The 18,676-nt window shown below is 42.2% G+C and overlaps 2 protein-coding genes across 2 annotated transcripts; both read right to left on the minus strand.

Moving 5' to 3' along the window:
- Window positions 1–13,451: 13,451 nt before the first annotated feature.
- On the minus strand, window positions 13,452–15,688 carry LOC117862990 (uncharacterized). Its single transcript, XM_034746551.2, has 2 exons — window positions 15,451–15,688; window positions 13,452–14,035 (listed from the first exon to the last, which is right to left on the minus strand). The coding sequence occupies exons 1-2, from the start codon at window positions 15,613–15,615 to the stop codon at window positions 13,688–13,690; spliced, it is 513 nt and encodes a 170-aa protein (XP_034602442.1). The 5' UTR covers window positions 15,616–15,688; the 3' UTR covers window positions 13,452–13,687.
- A 918-nt stretch (window positions 15,689–16,606) lies between these two features.
- LOC117862416 (small ribosomal subunit protein eS27) lies at window positions 16,607–18,476 on the minus strand. Its single transcript, XM_034745884.2, has 4 exons — window positions 18,322–18,476; window positions 18,088–18,189; window positions 17,909–17,937; window positions 16,607–16,920 (listed from the first exon to the last, which is right to left on the minus strand). Exons 1-4 carry the CDS (start codon window positions 18,322–18,324, stop codon window positions 16,794–16,796), a joined length of 261 nt encoding a protein of 86 aa, XP_034601775.1. The 5' UTR covers window positions 18,325–18,476; the 3' UTR covers window positions 16,607–16,793.
- Between the last annotated feature and the right edge of the window lie 200 nt (window positions 18,477–18,676).

Below are 18,676 nucleotides of genomic sequence, written 5' to 3' on the forward strand. Positions count from 1 at the left end.
TACAGCTCTTGCATCTTGGGTTGCCTGCTGGCCCCTTGCATGCGTATATAAGATAGACGGGCTCATGGCTTCTTTGCTATCATTTGCGGAGATTTCCATGGATGGAAGGATGTGGATCACGAGAGGCCGGCGTGTGCGTAGCATGATTTGCTCCGCTTGTCGATTATCTTTAATTCTTTTGATTCTGTTGTTGGCATCTATTCCATTTTTCATTTTCTTTACCAAAGGACGTGCTTTGTTAATTGCGTCTTTGCATGTGCTGCAACGACCTGCAACGGCCTGCAACTAATTAAACGGTGGCCTGCAACTAATTAAACGGTGATGTAACTTTACCTTTTACTCCCTCCGTCCCAAATTACTATTCGTTAGCTTTTCTAGGTACATAGTTTTTACTGTATATCTAGACATGATATATATCTAAGTGCATAACAAAAGTATCTAAAAAAGTCAAAATGAATAGTAATTTGGGACAGAGAGAATACATGCTAATTGATAGAGGTGCATTATTATACACTCCTTACCTTTTGCGATGCTAATTGACAGAGGTGCATTATTATACACTCCTTACCTTTTGCGATGTGCAAGACAGTTGGAAAACTGTGCAGCATATTGTTCATCCAGTTCGCTGGATTTATTAACAATAACAGTTTTATTCTTGACTAGTCAATAGTGATGATGTATTTTTCTTGTCAATCACTAGTAACCTAAACACCAAGATAGCTCCAATCATGCTTCTCCTCCACACTCTAGCAACCGCAGAAACTTGGTTAATGTCTCATGGTCATCATATCCTAAACCAGCCTTCATTGCACATCTATATCTATCTATACCTATACTAATCACAGTCTCCCAAGAAGCCACCACGTTAACTAGAAAGATCAGACCATCCATCCATCGTGTGGGCCAAAGGTATTATGATGGCTCATATTTTTCAAACAAATTTTCCATAAAAAATATTTAATCTCCCCACGTACCACTACTATAAAAGTAAGCATTCATCGATGACGTTAGTACCGGCTAGACTTTGGTTCGATACTAATGCATGGAATTAGTATCGGGTGTCACGCACAGTGCCACCGGAGCTCATTTAGTACTGGCTGGGGGTCTCACCCGATACTAAATGGCGGCACAAGGACCGAGTGGCCAACTGCTAGATTCCTCTAGAAGTCATTTAGTACCGACTGGTGGGTCTAGATGGTACTAAATTGCTTAGTACCGATTCGAAGCTCTAACCGTACGACCGAGCAACGAACCCATACTAATGTACACCCTATAAATCACACTGCTTCTTCCTCCCCGAGTCCAAGCCAGACCATTTGATCGAGAGCTCGGGCTTCTTCACTCCCATGGCGACGCTGCCCATTTTATCCATGATTTGTGGGGATTTCACTCATCCAACTATTCTAAAGTTTAGCAACTTCCTCCTCTCATGGTTAGTATGCTATGTTTTATGCTTTGTAGCGAGAGAAATTTGTGAATTTTTAGAACGAGAAGAATGGAGAGTTTTTTATTTATACATGCATGGAGAATGTAGTTTTTTTTTACTTATGAGGATAGAGGGAAATTAGAGTTCAAATAATATAATTTTTTCCTTAATAATACTATGTGAAATACATGTATCGTGGTATTTAAAAATAAAAGTGTGTTGGATATTGAGAAATACATATTGGATGTTGAGAAATATGTGTTGCTAATTACTTTAGTAGCATCTTGGATGAAAATTTTTGATTTATATTCAAAAAATAATCAACTAATTGTATGTGTGGCATAATCATAACATAGTTGAGGTCAAGCTCACGGCGACTCGGGACAAAGGGAGGCGCTGTTGAAATTCCCCACAAATTTTGTTGGGATTTAATTTGCTCATCCAAAGTGGTCCATAAAAGGTTAGAAATATTTTACATAAAGACTATTTTACATTTCTTGCTTTACAAATGGAGAAAAATAATAAAGTATTTGTAGATGGACCCGTAATGGATGTACAGTGATCAGTGCCCCATGGCGCGTTCATTAATGGCCTAAAAACTTTTCTCGATGCAGCAGAAGCCAATAAGTTGTCGAAGGGTTTCATGTGTTGTCCATGCAAAATTTGCAAAGAAAAACAAGGATTACTCTAAAAGAAACACTCTACACAGCCACATATATCATTGGGTTTCATGGACAACTATATTCTTTGGACCAAGCTGTAACAACCTAGCCCAATTAAACCATGTTTAATCCTAAGTAAAGTCATTAGATATTAAAGAAGAACATTTGGCAGTTGTGAAGACAAGTAAAATGACACTTGTGCCCCTCAGAAGCTAAACTGTTGTTTAAAACATAACTCGAATTTTTGCTTAAGAACTTAAAACTCTGTCCAACTAAGAGTTGTAGAACTCAACTTTCTTGACAACTTTTATTTTTTATGTTTTGCTTGAATCTCAGCAGAAGACCTTCAAAAACTCAAAGTTCAAAACTGTGTCAATTTAAGAAAAATAGATAAAGCCCCAACTTTGGAGCTCTTTATCTAAAATTTTCCAAAAATAAACTCAAGCTGAACTCTATACAACCGTTTTAGAGCTTCAAGCCCTTAACAACTTTGACTAAAGGAGTAAGGTCTAAATCCGCACAGAAGGCTTCCAAAACCTCGGTCAAAGTGAGTTAGTTTGGTCAACCTAGCCCCAATCAGCAATATAGGCTAAGTCTTAAATCAGTTCAACCAAGCATTTTGGCTTAGGCTTATCACACAAAACATGAACAGAATGCCAGCAAAACCCTTTATAAGAGTTTGAGAAATAAGTTTATACAACAACTTCCTCAATTGGACTCTGATCAAATTCACATCAAAAGCTTTCCAAAATTGAGCCTAGAGTCAGCCAAAAACCTTGAAATCAGCCAAACTGTCGTTGAGGCTCAAGTCAACCAAAAACCTTGAAATCAGCCAAACTGTCGTTTTGCCTAAGTCTGGAAATCCGGCGTTCCTCCAAACTTTGAAGCTTTGTATCTTCAAATCTGCTGTGAATTTGAACTCGGTTGCATTATGAAAGTTGAACTTAGATCTGAGGAATACAACTTTTGCAAAGGGAGTAAATGCCGCGCAGTTCAAGAATCTGGAGTTAATTGCACTTGAAGATCGGCTCAGCGAAGCAATCCTGCAAATCCCTCGCGCCAAGAGAGCGTGCCTCGCGCTCCGCCCGCCGCTCGCCGCATGGCCCTCACTCACCAGTGCAGTGCCTCCGCTCGGTCTCCAGCCGCGGCAGGTCGACGCCTCGCACGCCCCGCCGCCAGTGAAGCGCCGCGGTGCCCCACCCCACTCCCGGCAGCTCCGCCTCGCCCGAGGGCACGCCTTGCCGCTGCCCTGCCCGAGCACACACCCCCACGGACGCCCTGCTCAACACCGCCGCCTCCGCCAACCGCCACCCCGGCCGCGACAACTCCTCCCCGCCTCGCCAGTGACGCGTCCCGGCAAAGCCGTTTTTGCCGCACACGCTCGCTTCGCTTCGCCCGCGCCTACCGCCTTGCCTGCAGTGTTCTCACCTGCCGCGCCACCCTCCCTTCTCTGCACCAATGGCACCGTCGCCATTAATAGCTGCAGTAGCGCCCCGGCTCCCCTTCGGTCCCCAGCTGCCAGTCCCAACCCCACCTCACTCGCATGCTCCGCCCGGCCCTATAAATGGAGCCCCTACGCCGCTTGAGCCCCCTTCCCTGCTCGCCCTTGCCACCCGCCAGGCTCCCCTGCTCCACATTCAAGCGCCGCTGCTTGGTCCTCCCGCGGAGAGCCCACTTCCGCGCAGCCTCGCCCTCCGCCGATGCCGCAAATCGCTCCGCCACCACCTCGCGCAGCTCAAGCCGCTGACCATTGCCGTCACCAAGCTTCGACGCCACCGGAACGCCGCCGCCCAGCTCCGCTGCAGCCGCAGCACCACCTTTCACCGTTCCGCCTCCACCAAGCCCCCTCTGCGCCCCAACTGCCACCAATCGACTCCCGGTGAGCTCTCGCGCCTTTCCCGTGACTTCTTGCACTGGATTGGCTGGCGCATCGCCGGAATTTGGCTGAATCGCCGCCGTGCGCGCCGCCAAGGACACACTTGTGTCTTTTCCTTTCTTCTAGGGACCTTAGCGCTAAAAGTCAGGAACCTCTGCGCATTTAACCTATAGACCTAGGGGCTAGACCGTAAGTTTGCCGCAGTTTTCTTTTAATTTCGACAGAAAATGATCCAAACTTTGAAAATGCACCATAAATTGTACAAAAATAGGAAAAATGTCAAACCAATTTCTCTAGACTCAGTATAAAGTGTAGTTTCGAACAAAAATGCTGTTGACACATGTCTCTACTAGAATTAATGTTGTATGTTCTAATCCTTGTTTAAGCCATTTAAATCATAATAAACTGCAGAAAAATGCTAAAATGGTAAATCCAACTCTCAAGTGTTTGTTTCAAAGAATGGAAGCTTATAAAAATGGGGTGGACCTAGCTCAGATCTTTAAATCTCTTTTTTAGTTTTATCATGGAAATCTAAGGTTGCTTTTGTCTTTTTGCATAACAATTAAACCAGAGATGAGAAAAATGTGAAACAAATTGGAATAAGTTAGTGGTGTAGTATAGTTTGTAGGAAAAATATAGAACCTGATCAAAAGCAGAAGAAAACCACTTTCCTTTTTGGGGGAAAAATAAAAAGGAGTAATATATGAGAAAAACATGCCTTCACTAAAAATTATGAAAAATTCACCAAAGGATCTATTTCACCTCGGAAACCTACTGTTAAAATTCCATACCCAGATTCATTGTGTTTTCTGTCTTAAAAATAGTTAAGCACACACTACCTTATCGTAATGAAACAATCTTAATTATTTTTGTGCAACTCTAATAAGCCTCCAATTTGTGCAGTAGCTTAATCATGACAAGGTTAAGTTGCTGGTAGAGTCTCAACTTCATGGCTTACTGTTTGAAAATTGAAATAAAATTTGGGAGATGAACCAAATTAAATGGAAGAAAGAACCTTAAGTAAAGGTAATAGTCTTTTTCCGGAAGAGGTACAAAAGAACATTCAGAAATAGGATAACTTTCTGATCTAAAGTTTAATAAAGTTGAGTTGTATATATGTACACAATCACCATCAAGTCAACCCCGGGTTTACACCATAACACACCTTACCTTATGCAGATAAAGAAGGTGTAGAACCTTGTTTAGGTGAATGTGGTCATAATGTAAATTATACTTCAGTGCTAATTCGTGTTTTGCATCCTATGAGAAAGCTTGGAAATTGAACTTGATGCATTTGCATTTCGTGTACAGCTGAACCTCACTGATGGAACATACGAGCTTCACCCGGCGCCAGAAGAAGGAGTTGTAGTTGATCTGCATCAAGTCGGAGCCGAACTCGTACCGGAGAAAGCCGAGGACCAGTTCGCTAACTCCCCGTGTGAAGGCAAGCCCTGGAGCATGATTTCCTATCTTTAAATAGTTGCAATACAATTGATTGCTTTGATTGCACATTTATGTTCTAGGAGTTGATTGAAACCACAGATGCACGAATATAGTACCCTTGATCTGAACACTAGTATGTTAAGTCGAGTTGTTGCAATGCTTAATAGGACTCGGTAAAAGTCGAGTGATTTCCAGTCACTCACGAGTTATAAGAGTTGATTGCTTTACTTATGTTGCAACTATAAGGACGATGGACGAAGCTGGGCTTATGTTCGGTACTCGGTGGTTTTGCCCATCTGTCTACATGAAACTGGACTAAGGTCGAGATGTGATAGTGTTCGTGATCAAGTGTTTGAAAGTACTAATCTCATGCCTAGTATGGGATGGGGAAGCCTAGTACCTGATTGAACCGGAACATGAGCGAATCGTTCCACTGTCTCTGGAACGGAGTTCCCTTGCGGCCGCATGTGGTGACAAGTGCGGTCATAGAATGGCAGAGGCCGGGTCTATGGAGCCTTGTACTAAGGGAAGTGGACCCGACATGGGTCTGGGGATTGATGGGGACGGCTGACAAATGAAGCGACCCTTCGCAGTGCGTGGATGTCGTGGGATTAGGTTTTCCATGCATGGTTAAGAAATTCGAATCGATTCGTCTGCCTCTCACAGTTTGGGATTACTTGATCGCTATGCTACACTGAGTAAGAATGGAACTTGATTATGATGTTAATATTAATGCTTGTCATAAATTGTTTGGAAACTATGCTTGTTTAGTATAGTTGCTAACTTAGACTGGTAAATGAACGTAGAACTTGTGGCTAAAATATTGAAAGTAAGGACCTACACTAGTCGCTTTTGGCAAAAACAAACCCCTTAGCCAAAAAGTTTGCATGTTTAGGTGTTGGTGGAATAGTACCACCGGTCGGTTAAGTCTTGTTGAGCATAGTTGCTCAGCCTTGCTCGTGGCACATCTTTTCAGGTGATGTTGATACCCCTGAGCTCGCTGCAAGTGGCACTTGACCTCCCCAACTTCCTTCTGGTTGGACGGTTGAGTGGGATCCCTCCTCAGACGGCGAGGATCGGGATCATTGATGTCATGATCGGCTTCATTATGATATCCTGCAATGACGTTAGCTTCCACTTATTTATTTCTGCTGCTTGAAACTCTTCAAACTATGTTTGAATTTCAAACTGGATGTTGTAATAATTTGATGCACTCGTTTAATCTGGATGGACTGTTGTAATCTCTGTAACCACTCACCTTTGTGTGAGCTATGCTTTCTCGATCCTGTGTTAAGTGGTTTATCGGATGAAATCCGATGGACTACCGAGTTGACTTGATTAAAGTACATGATTGCGTGTTAGGCGACTTAAGTGTGCTTTAGCCAAGTTAATTTGGGCGGTTCCGCCACACAAGCATGGCGAAATAGGAGTTGTAATGGAAGATGGTGAAAAACATGATGATGATAGCAACATTCCAAACTAGGCTGAAGGCGGTGCTTGTGTAGATACTACAATGGACGAGGAGGAAGAAAATGTTGTAGAAGATGAGTTGATGCACGCTAAGTTGATGTGATGGCACAAAGAAGAACGTAAGCAATATGAGATGTTGAGACACCCCGCAGATGGGTCACAGTGGAGAAATGTTGGCAGAGAATTTCTGGACTTTGAGAAGGATGCAAGGAACATAAGATTTGGTTTAAGCACAGACAGAATGAATCCCTTTGGGGAGTTTAGTAGTGGTCATAGTACATGGCATGTGACCCTATGTATCTTCAACATTCCTTCTTGGTTGTGCATTAAGCAGAAGTTCATCATGATGTCGGTCCTTATCAAATGCCCAAAACAACCTGGAAATGACATTGACGTGTACCTAAGACTGTTGGTTGATAAACTTTTACTGCTCTGAAAGGAAGAAGGTGTACGTGTGTGGGATGAGGACAAACAGGAGATTTTCATCCTCCGAGCATCGCTTTTCGTTACCATTAATGATTGGCCTGCACTTAGTAACCTATCAGGATAGAGGAACAAGGGATATCGGGCATGCACCCATTGTTTAGATGAAATCGACATCATGTATTTGATAAATTATCGTAAGGTCGTGTATGCGGGTCATTGTCGATTTCTTCGTGCGAATCACCCATTAAGAAAGAAAGGAAAGCATTTTAAAGGGGAACCCGACACTCGTGCTAAACCTTTGCACTGTAACGAAAAGCGTGTATTTTCTATGATAAAGGATGTGAAGATATTCTTTGGCAAGGGCTCTGGTAGCCAACCTGTTTGATAATGAATGTGCAGCCATGTGGAAGAAGTATATATTTTAGGAGCTACCTTATTGGGAAGTCATAGAGGTCTACAACGCAATTGACATGATGCACATGATGAAGAATCTTTGCGTGAACCTGCAGCTAGGCTTCCTTGGTATGTATGGGGATCCGGAAGCAAGGTGGGACCCGAAATGTACGAAACAATGAGAGGACCTACATCCAGAAAAGAAACAGAACGGACAACACTACTTGTGTCCTGCTAGCTACACTATCAGCAAAGAGAAGAAGGATAGCATGTTTGATTGCTTGAATAGTATGAAGGTCCCATCCGGGTACTCCTCGAATATACAGGAAATAATAAATATGAAAGAGAAGAATTCACAAATCTCTAAAGTCCCATGACTGCCACATCTTAATGACACAATTGCTTCTAGTTGCACCGAGGGGCATTCTACCAGATAATGTGAGATTGGCAATCGTAAAGCTATGTGCGTTCCTCAATGAAATTTCGCAGAAGGCAATCAATCCAACAATCTAATAAAGCTACAGAATGGCGTGGTCCAATGTCTTGTCAGCTTTGAGATGGTCTTTCCACCTTCCTTCTTTAATATTATGACACATCTCCTGGTTCACCTTGTTAAAGAGATAACAATTATAAGTCATGGCAGTCCTACAACAATATGTTCTCTTTTGTGAGGTTCATGGTAATCTTAAAGAAATATGTTCGCAATCATTCTCGCCCATAAGGATGCATCGCTAAGGCTATGGAATAGAGGAGGTCACTAAGTTTTGTGTTGACTTTATTGATGAACTTAGTCCGATTGGGGTCCCTGTGTCACGTCACGAGGGGTGGCTGAAGGGAAAGTGCACACTAGGGAAGAAAGCTAATATGAACATCCATGAGACTAAAATCCGCAAAGCAAACTTCACGGTTCTGTGGAATCCTTGGTGGCTCCATATATGGAGGAGCATAAGAATATTGTACGGTCCGCTGAGGCTTCGATTACACTGCATCACATAAATACTTTCGCCACATGGCTCCGACGACGCCTCATGGGTAATAAGATGATTGGTAAACAACTTCAATGGTTGGCTAGGGGACCATCTGTCTCAGTCTTGCAATACCAAGGGTACGAGATAAAGGGTATACATTTTATACGAGAACTCAAGACCAAAAGAGTACTAACAAAAATAGTGGTGTTCGTATAGTTGAAATAGACAATAATGGGAAAAGGACAGATACTATGGTGTCATAGAGGAGATATGTGAACTTCACTATGGACCTTACCTGGCTAGAGGAGGCGTAACGATAGATCGGTATAGGATGACAATAGTGGACCTCAACAAGATTAATATAGAGACGAACCATTCATCTAGCCAAGGATGTGACTCAGGTTTTCTATGTGAAGGACATGTCAATCAAACCCAAAAAGGGTGCTAAAAAGTCAGAAGATGAGCCAAAACGCCACATAGTTCTTCCAGGGAAAAGAAAAATCATTAGAGTTGAGGACATTTCGGACAAGTAAGAATATTTAAACCAGTTTGATGACCTTCCTCCATTCTCAATTGAGGTTGACCTTCCTCCATTCCTCCATGCTATTGCATTTAGTACCAAATAATCGATATAGTCAGGGACCAAGCACTAAAGGGGGTGTTTCTCAACTGGTACTAAAGGTAGTGTACATGCTTATATGGAGATACAATATGATAGCTCCGAAAAAACGGGGTATCTTTACGGTGAAATGCAAATGCTTGACGCTTAGAATAAATTTTTCGTTAAAAAATGTTAAAAAATAATTGACATGCTAATCAAGGAGAGGCACGAGAGGATGGTTGGAATTGAATCCCCTCCGGTTTCCATATGACGGCCGGCGGCATATATTTGTGAAAGACCAAATTAGGAAAGATGATTTCGCAAAAGAAAAAATGAAATGAAGCCGCTACAAAGGCACAGCAACTTAGCAACGACTGGGAGCCCCATGCTTGATGGATCATCAACCAGCAAACGTATGGAGCCTGCCGACGAGGCAAGTGCAACAAGTTTGCTATGGCTAGCTGTGACATGATCCTGGCATTATGACAAGCAACGTCGGCAAGTTCGCCACGGCAGTGACAAGATCAAGGCAAGCAGCCGACTCAGTTAGTCGCCGCAGCGTTGACTGGATCAGCTAGGACAAAGCTTACGACAGAAAAGCTCGCAGGACAATGCGATGTGGCCATGGTGATTCATTAGCTAGGGACTGCTTGATGGTTCATTGCATCAAGGTTTCGACAATGATGTTAGGGTACCGGAGGAGATGGAATGTACTGCCCACGTACCGGACTGCAGCTTCACAAGGACTGAGGAGGAGACGACTGATAACATAGGCGAGGAAAGCGTTGCGGATTTGTTTCTTTGTTCCATTTTCGGCCTGGACTTGGACCAGGGCCCATGGACCGCCTCCTGCACCGTGGTTTAATGTGGGCCTGCTGTACGGGCATGGCCCAACTGTCACCGTGCCCTTGTTGCTTACACAGATGGTATAGAGGATAATAACATAAGTATGCGATGAATGAAAGTAGAATGCGAAATAGGGTAAAAATCTTAGGGCCTGCCTCGTCATCCAAAGAACGCCTGACCCCCACAAACCCTTCCCACAGGATACTACAAGCACATACAACAGCGAAAAACGAAGCAAGTGCTGACGTCACTGCATGTTTCAAAACATAAAAAGATACAGATTTTAAATTGAGCTTCCAAATTATACTTCGATTGCACAAATATGTTTATCATAATAAGAGCGCTAAAACAAGACTCTACCTGAATATTTTTGGATGGCATTTACTCCAACTCATAAACCTAGAACATCCAAAAGAAAAATGCAACATTTTTACAAGAAAATGAATGTTCCAACCTCTCGATTACAGTACTCCAGATGAGAGAAATGTTCAAATTCACTAGAAAATATTGAATATTTAGAAAAATAATTAAAATTTTATACATGAAGAAAATATAATTTACACAACAGATACAAATCAAGCAATCTCATGAAACAAAGAATTTATACACCGGGACTTCAAAACAAATCATAGTTTCTAAATCGAGCATCCAAGTAAATTTCGATTCCAAAATTATGTTTCTCACAATTAGAGCTCTTACGCAACACCCCACTTGAGTATATTTGGATGATATTTTCTCTAAGAATATTTTTCTAATAAAGCTATAATGTTTTGTTTATTGAGCAGAACCTTCATCAGAAAATAAAATATATTTCAAGTAAAGTAAAAACTTGTTCGAACTAAAAGAGAGATTTGTTCAAGAAAAATGTGATATCTTTACAATAAAATGTTCCAGCTTTACGAGAAAATTATTTCCAAGAAAAATATTTCAACTCCACAGGAAAATATTGAATATTTAGAAAATAATAAAAAATATACAGGAGGAACAAACAATTTACATACTTGAAACAAATCATGTAACTTGTGGAACAAATATTTTTCACACCTAGAACAAGACATCATGATAACAAAAAATATGTATAAACTAATGACAATGTTAGTATATGCACAAGTAGAACAAAAATATGTGTAAGCTTGAACAAATTATGTAACCCAGGCAACACATTTATAGGGACTGAAAGAGCACCCCCAAACTATATTGTTTGAGTACGGGTAAAAGAGAATTAGGCTAAAAATTAATTATAGAGAGATGGGAAGGAGGTTGTGGGAGAGTTGATTCTGACACATGTGAGATTGTAACATATATGTGCATTAGGGATGGATTCGGATCGGATGCGTATTGAATTCAGATAGCACTATTTACCATATTTTAATTCAAATTCGAATACGAATATGAATATTATTGAATACAAATACAAAATGAATAGTAATTCGAATACGAATATGAATATTATTGAATACGAATACAAAATGAATAGTTCGAATTCGGATTCGCATTCGGATACTTGCTCGACTTATAACATAGCGTCATAACGACTATCAATTTTGCTTTTATCGATGGTTTTACAATTGATCAAATATCATGTTACAAGCAGTACATAATAGATATTGAAAATAAAATATTATTAATAAATAACTAAATATATCAAAATAAATATAAAAATAAGTATTTTCATAAATATATATCATTTAATAATAAAAATAAGTTCATTAATACATTTAAATACGATTTGTTCATTTAATAAATAATATAATGTATTTAAAAATAATATGATTAGTCATATTAAAATTAATTAAACTTTATCATTATATAATACTAGTAATATTAGGTTAACATAATTAGTCATTTGTCATATAGATAATTTTTAATAGTTTAAATGGTGTAAATAATTATTTTATTAGCAATATTAAAATTAACATCATTTGTAATTAGTATTTAGTAATATAAATAAGTTTTAGATGGCTTCATTGGTACTTTATTCTTTGGTGGATACGGATAATGTTGGATATGTCACATTTTTGTGGAATGCGAATCTAGACCGGATAGAGAAAAACACTGAAAATCAAATTCGGATACATTCATTTGACATCCACATTAAAAACGAATACAGATACGGATATCCATATTGACTTTTTTAGCGGATATGAATTCAGATAATTCGGATTTCCAAACATCCATATCCATCCCTAATGCATGGGAGGGGCCGGACAAAGACACCTAGAAAGATATAAAATGCCCTGCATGGAAATAAAAGAGGGAGAAAATCACCACAGTTTACTACATATACCTTGAGAAAAATTAAAATCACAAAATGGGCCTAGGTGACTACACGATTCACGCCAATTGCCGAGAGCTTCTGTGAAGTGGCCGACGACGTAAATATTCTGATATATGCTTTCCAGACTCTTCTCCGTAAACGTTCTCAGTAATTACTAGTCGTCAATTAAAAAGAGTACTCTTGGCAAAATCCAATAATTGTGACACTCTTATCCATTCAGTCAAATAAAACATTAAATATCGCAATAAATACCGTCGGCCATTTGACGAGAACACTCGGCATCGGCAAAGAAGTGTAGATCATGCAGTATAACACGCCTTGGCATGGTCAGATGCCATCGAGCCGTACGTCGGCCATGTCGACCATGCATAAGCGCGTGCGTCACTCGTGGAAAAATGACCTTCCATACTTAATAAAAATCTCGGTTATTTTTAGACCCGGGATTAAAAAGTTTTAATCCCGAGTCTAAATTTCGTAGTTCGTGGGAATACCTTAGTCTCGATTGGTAACACCAACCTAGTGTTACCAACCGGGACTAAAGGATCCCCCACTAGTTACTATAAAAGGATTGCATCTCCTACTTAGATGTGTCGTGTAGATAAGATAGTAAGGAAGTTACGCGCGAGGTTTGAGGTCGTGGGTTCGAATCCCACACCGCGCACGCGCATATTTCGCGTAACTTAACGTGCGTATGTGTGGGAGCCTTCTAGGAATTTCTAATATTTTTTTCAAAAACCCTTTATTCCCAGTTAGAAAAATCGAGATCCATGAGGTTTTCTAACCGGGATTGCTGCTCGTTTCTCTGCCGGTGCGTGTTACATGTGCCCCGGCCGGAACCAATGTGATCTTATTCCATGCTTCCTTGTTCCTTCCTCAAAAGAGAAGGAATTACATTCCGTGTCCGCTGATACTCTTAACAGCATCACTTAACCATGTGTTATCTGTTATGACCTTTTTGCAACCGATACTCTTGCTTAGTCAGCAGGTCTAGTGTCATCCACAATAAAAAAAAAGGGGGGAAAGAGCGGACTTTCAGTCACCTAGCTAAGAACACCAGACAAATGGCGAACCAGTGAATCAGGGAACTAGATTATTAGTTCGATGTTAGAGCTCTAGACAATAGAAACATCAGAATAGAACTGTTTAAACATTTAATTTCCTTTCGAAAAAAGTAAACTAAGCATATGATCAAATAACCGCATATTATGATCTCCATTAGCACAGAACTGCCAGAACCAAAACCTGCAGGCAACCATCCTGCAGTGCTAGCTAAAGCTCTCAGATCGAAGCCTTGCCAGCTAGCCTATCAGTGCTCCTTCCTTATCACCCTCCTTGACAGCCTCATTCTTGTCAGCGCCAGTGGTACTGCCAGCATTACCATTGCTGCCGGAGCAGCGAGCGAATTTCTTGGACGAGGTGTTGTGGCGCTTCCCGACCGGGTGCTTGATGGCGTTGAGCCCAATCTTGCGCAGCGCGGCCTTGCCGAGGTCGACGCCGCACATGTCGGAGAGGCGGACGAGGTAGAGGAGCACGTCGGCGAGCTCCTCGCCCAGGTGCTCCGTCTCCCGGGCCTCCCACCCCGGCAGGCCCCGGGGCACCTCGCCCCTCCACTGGAAGATCTCCGAGAGCTCCCCGACCTCACCCACCTGCAGCAATGCAAGTCACGTCACACCAGTCAACAACAGTAGCCAGAATTTGCAAGATTATTAAACTAAAAACACATGCATAAATGTTGGTGAGAAGTCAGCAACAAGTGATGAGTAGACTGGACACAGGGCTACAGGAGTAGAGGACAGCTTGCTGCTGCTGGTCAGGCTCTGTGGCCACCTCACAGCAGCATGCTTTTTATGGCCATGCCAGAGGCTCACAAAACTTGATAAGAACAATGAACAAGGATGCATGGTGGTCACTCCTGTTTATGGTCACTCCGCCTGCCTTGTGCAGGCTTTCTTCTGCATCAAATTCAATTTCTGCACAGCAGCACAACTTCAAGTAGCACACGACGAACAGAAAGGATCTAGATGACCTTTCGTTGCTGAACCAAGGGGCAAGCATATATGCTAAAAAAAGACAAGGCGCTGACAAATTATAACTACATGAATGGAAAAGGAACAACAAACATAGGGAAGTTCATGAAGCCCGATAACAGGTGATGCGCAGCATTTTCTTGTTTCTTTTGGATGGTTTTTCCTGTTTCCCGGGTCCACTTGTCTACAACATTGTTCATGGCGTCAGAGCCAGAATTGATGACTGCATAGAGATCATCATGTTTTCTGGGTGCAGCTGGAAACTAATTAGGCGTACAATTAATGGCCATACGTTCCTTTCAGTTTCATCAGTTTTCAGCTTTCCTCTAAAACTAGACACGACAATTTTTCGATTCTAGTAGCGTGCACATCTCGTTCAAAGCCTAAATAATTCGGACGCTCAATCACATACAAACAAGGAAGAAGATCCTCTAAGATCAACTTTTTATTGTATAAAGTATGCACGCCCCGTTCCAAAGTCGATCTAGTTTATTATACGAGACAAGGAAGGCCAACAATTTTGGTAGGTGAAAACAACACGGGACGTTTCTTCCCATCAAACATAAATAGCAATTGATATTCTACCAAAATTTCCATGTACCTATCGATAAGGGAGATCTCGCCATTATCTACTACTAATTTAAGGATTAGACACTAAATGAGAAAAATATGCCGATTGCCTGATGCCACCATGAATGCTATAGAAAGCAAGAACAGAGAGAGGCGGAAAAGATGATAAATCTTTCGGATGGCATGAGCACAACTGCGTACACGGACAAAAGACGAAACGAGCCCCCCATCTATTCTCGACAAGTCAGTCGACAAGAAACACAATCATAGCAGGAAAGAAAAACGATGTATCACGCACGCAGCTAGCTAGTATAGGAGACGAACGAAATCATCGTCGAGCGAAATCCGCAAGAACATAACACTATCTGAGGATGAACACGGGGAATTTCTTGTGCACGCGCGGGCGCAGAGGATCGAATCGAGGAATCGGCGAGGCAGAGAAGGGTAGGGGTGTGGCGGCGTACCATGGCGAGGAGGAGGTTCCTGGGGCTGTGGAACTGGTCCCAGTCCCGCTCCTTGGCGAAGTCGGCCATCCGCTTCCGCAGTTCCTCCAGAGTCACCGCCGCCTCGCCGTCGACGCCCTTGCCCTTCGCCGCCGCCGCCGCCGCCTGGATACCGCCGCCGTCCATCTCTGCCTGACTGGTCTGGCTGGGAAGATAAACGGGAGATGAGGAGAGCACTGCCCAGGTCAGGTCAGGAAGGACCGAAGGAGCTTTTATAGCGGCAGGGAGACGGACAGGGAGGCGAGGAAAGCGTGTGGATTTCTTCCGTTTTTGGTTGAACTTGGAACAGGGCCCGTGGGCCACCTCGTGCCCGGTTGGTGGTTTTACGCGGGCCTGCTGCTGTATTGGCGTGGCCCACCATGTATTTTTTTTCGAAATGGCCCACCACCAATTGATCGAGGAAAGCGCACGTTATAATAGTTGTCTAAACACGTGTTCATACGTCCCTTGAATTTGCTGTGAATCTAATCTACCGTGTATTCCATCCGTACCAAATTATTATTCGCTAATCTGCCATATATTACATCCGTCCTAAAATTACTATTCGATAATCTACCATATATTCCATCCGTCCCAAATTACTATTTAACTTTTTTTTATACATAGATTTTGCTATGGATCTAGATGTATGTATGTTCGTACATAGCAAAATCTATTTATTTAGAAAAAACTAAAAAGAATAGCAAAATCTATTTATTTAGAAAAAATTAAAAAGAATAGTAATTTCAAACGAATAGTAATTTGAAATGAAGGGAGTAATTGCATAAAAATACTGTAATCTGCCATACATACTTGCATAGTGTATTGTGCGGTTGCGTGCCCGGAAACATATATATATATATATATAGCCATTGTACACAAGAAGCTACTCATTTGCATTATAATTGCACTACAAATAATGTAAGATTTCAACGACCTCTCGTGTCAAGATAAATTTTGTAGAGTGATAACACTAAAAAAACAAACTGTTACTACTACCAGACATAGCCACAAAGCACGAACATCGGCACAGCTTAGAATTTTCTCAGAGCATATTGCAATCGACTAGCAAACTTGCAAGCTGCACAACCGGCAACAAAAGCATCGCTGGACAAGAAAAAATTTGAGGCATCAGCGGTAACCACAACACTTAGCAGCTTTCACTCAAACAAAGTGCAGGTTTACAGATGCGTTGTCGCAACATCACAGGCTCTAAACAGGCATAATTAACAAAATCCTCCACGAGTACATATCCTGGAAAAGGTATACAGGAGTTGCTCATTAGGACATCCTTCTTTTTCCTCCCCACAGCCAGCACCAGGAGCCTAGTCACCCTTGCGGCGGAAGGAGCAGCCCTCGGTGAGCCTGGCCTTCCCACCGGTAGGTTGGCAGAGCACCGTCTGGCAGCCTGGGCACACCACCACGGTCTGGGAGTGGCTGAACACAGTGGTTCTGCAATCACATCAACAGAGAGTTAGATATTGTTAGCAATTCTTTGGTTTGAACAACATCCCATAAAAACAGAAACAATGCATGTTTCTAAAGCACCTAAGCTCTGGTCTGACGATTAATCCTAACTCACTGGAATCAACTTGTGCATATGTTACAATGGAGGAAGCAACAGAAGCCCCGCAAACACTAGTACATACATGGTTAACATCTAAAGGACAGAGACAAGTGCAATCAAGCTTAGAGATGACAAGAATATCAAATTTACTGGAATCAATAAAAAAAGGCTGCTGCACTTGCAGCAATATCAAGCAACAAGGCATTACGCTGTGGAATTTTCAAATTTACAACTAGCACAATCAATTAAATCACCTAGCACTAAAGCCAACAAAACAAGGAACTTGTACTGGTCAGGTAAGAAACTAACAAAAATATGTAGCGTGTGAATAGCAGTTTCCATCTCTACACCTATCAACATTTTCTTCGCAATGTATAATGTGATAACAGCCTATAAAACTTTTGCTAGACCCTTGCAACAAATATAAATTATACCAAATTAAGATGCTTCATTCTACCAATAAGTTCCACACAGTCTTAACATTGCAAAAAGCACAAGGCTCCAACAATTGAATCGAGATTGACACCTTACTTAGTAGTAATTAGAACACTACTTGCTAACTATTGAGTAGAACCCCAGAATTATCAAAGGAAAATAAGTAACGCAGGATTAGCATAACACACTAACCATGATAAATAGACAATTGGCGAGATGGACACAATCTATCAACCTCTGAAACTATAAGTAGGTGAAATAACTTTCCTAAACACAGTTTGTGCACCATTCAATGAGCACACAAAGCAAACAAGCTATCTACCACACGTGCCGCAATCTATACAAAGTTCGACTCATGGCTCAGTCAAGCAAAATCGCTCTCAATTGCAATTTTAGTGACATAATACGAAAAGGGGAGCAAGGATCAAGAAGCCTTACATGCTGAAACAGCCCTGGCACTTGACATCCTGCACAGATTGGAAAACAAAACACAGAGCAAACACAATTAGAGCCGGTCTCCAACCAGACTACACAAGAACGGGCCATCTCTTAACAGATCACAGGCGATTTGCACCACTCCATCACGCAGAAAGCGAGGAAATGGCATAAACGCGTACCATGAAGAAGGAGTTGGGGGACTGGACGAGGCGCTTCTTCTTGTGCTTGAGCTTCTCGAGCTCCGCCGGCGGGTTGAGCAGGTCGATGTCGTTCTGGAGCACCTGCACCGATTCGCCCCCAATAAACAAACAAGAGCAACATCAGATCGAAATAGCAAATCAACCAAGCCGAGAAACGGAATCGAAATGGAAAGGGTAAGAAGCACACGGTCGAATCGAATCAAAAAGCTGTACCATCTTGGAGATGCGGTCGCCGCCTCGAGCGCTCTTGCGACGGAGGAAGCTGAGGGAGGGAGCGGGACGGCGAAGGCGAGCGCGAGGTGGCGGCGGGGAGAATCGGGGCTAGGGCTGGAAGAGAGCCTTTGTGACCGGAGGGTGGAAGTTTTATATGTGGACGTGGTGAATCTGAGGCGTCCATCCGGGTGCTCCGTCCATCTTGGCCGTCCGTGGGATCGGAGAGTCGGATTTCAGCAGAGACCTTAGAACCTGCTTTTCAGGAGAGCTTCTTTGTGTGACAAGGGAGAGATGGTTCTACTATAAAATTCCATTTTGGATGATTTTTTAATTCTAGTTCTGCTGGAACAGAAGA

The sequence above is a fragment of the Setaria viridis genome, chromosome 7 (assembly GCF_005286985.2).
Source record: "Setaria viridis chromosome 7, Setaria_viridis_v4.0, whole genome shotgun sequence".
NCBI classification, from domain to species: Eukaryota; Viridiplantae; Streptophyta; class Magnoliopsida; order Poales; family Poaceae; genus Setaria; species Setaria viridis.

Bases quoted from the DNA above. Each gene is read 5' to 3' on its own strand.
- LOC117862990 (XM_034746551.2), bottom strand. From the start codon at position 15,615: ATGGACGGCGGCGGTATCCAGGCGGCGGCGGCGGCGGCGAAGGGCAAG. The intron at 14,036-15,450 runs GTACGCCGCCAC...GCATTGCTGCAG, and splicing joins GGAACCTCCTCCTCGCCATG to GTGGGTGAGGTCGGGGAGCT.
- LOC117862416 (XM_034745884.2), bottom strand. The intron at 17,938-18,087 runs GTACGCGTTTAT...CAATCTGTGCAG, and splicing joins CCCCCAACTCCTTCTTCATG to GATGTCAAGTGCCAGGGCTG. The intron at 16,921-17,908 runs GTAAGGCTTCTT...ATGTGATTGCAG, and splicing joins TGCCAGGGCTGTTTCAGCAT to AACCACTGTGTTCAGCCACT.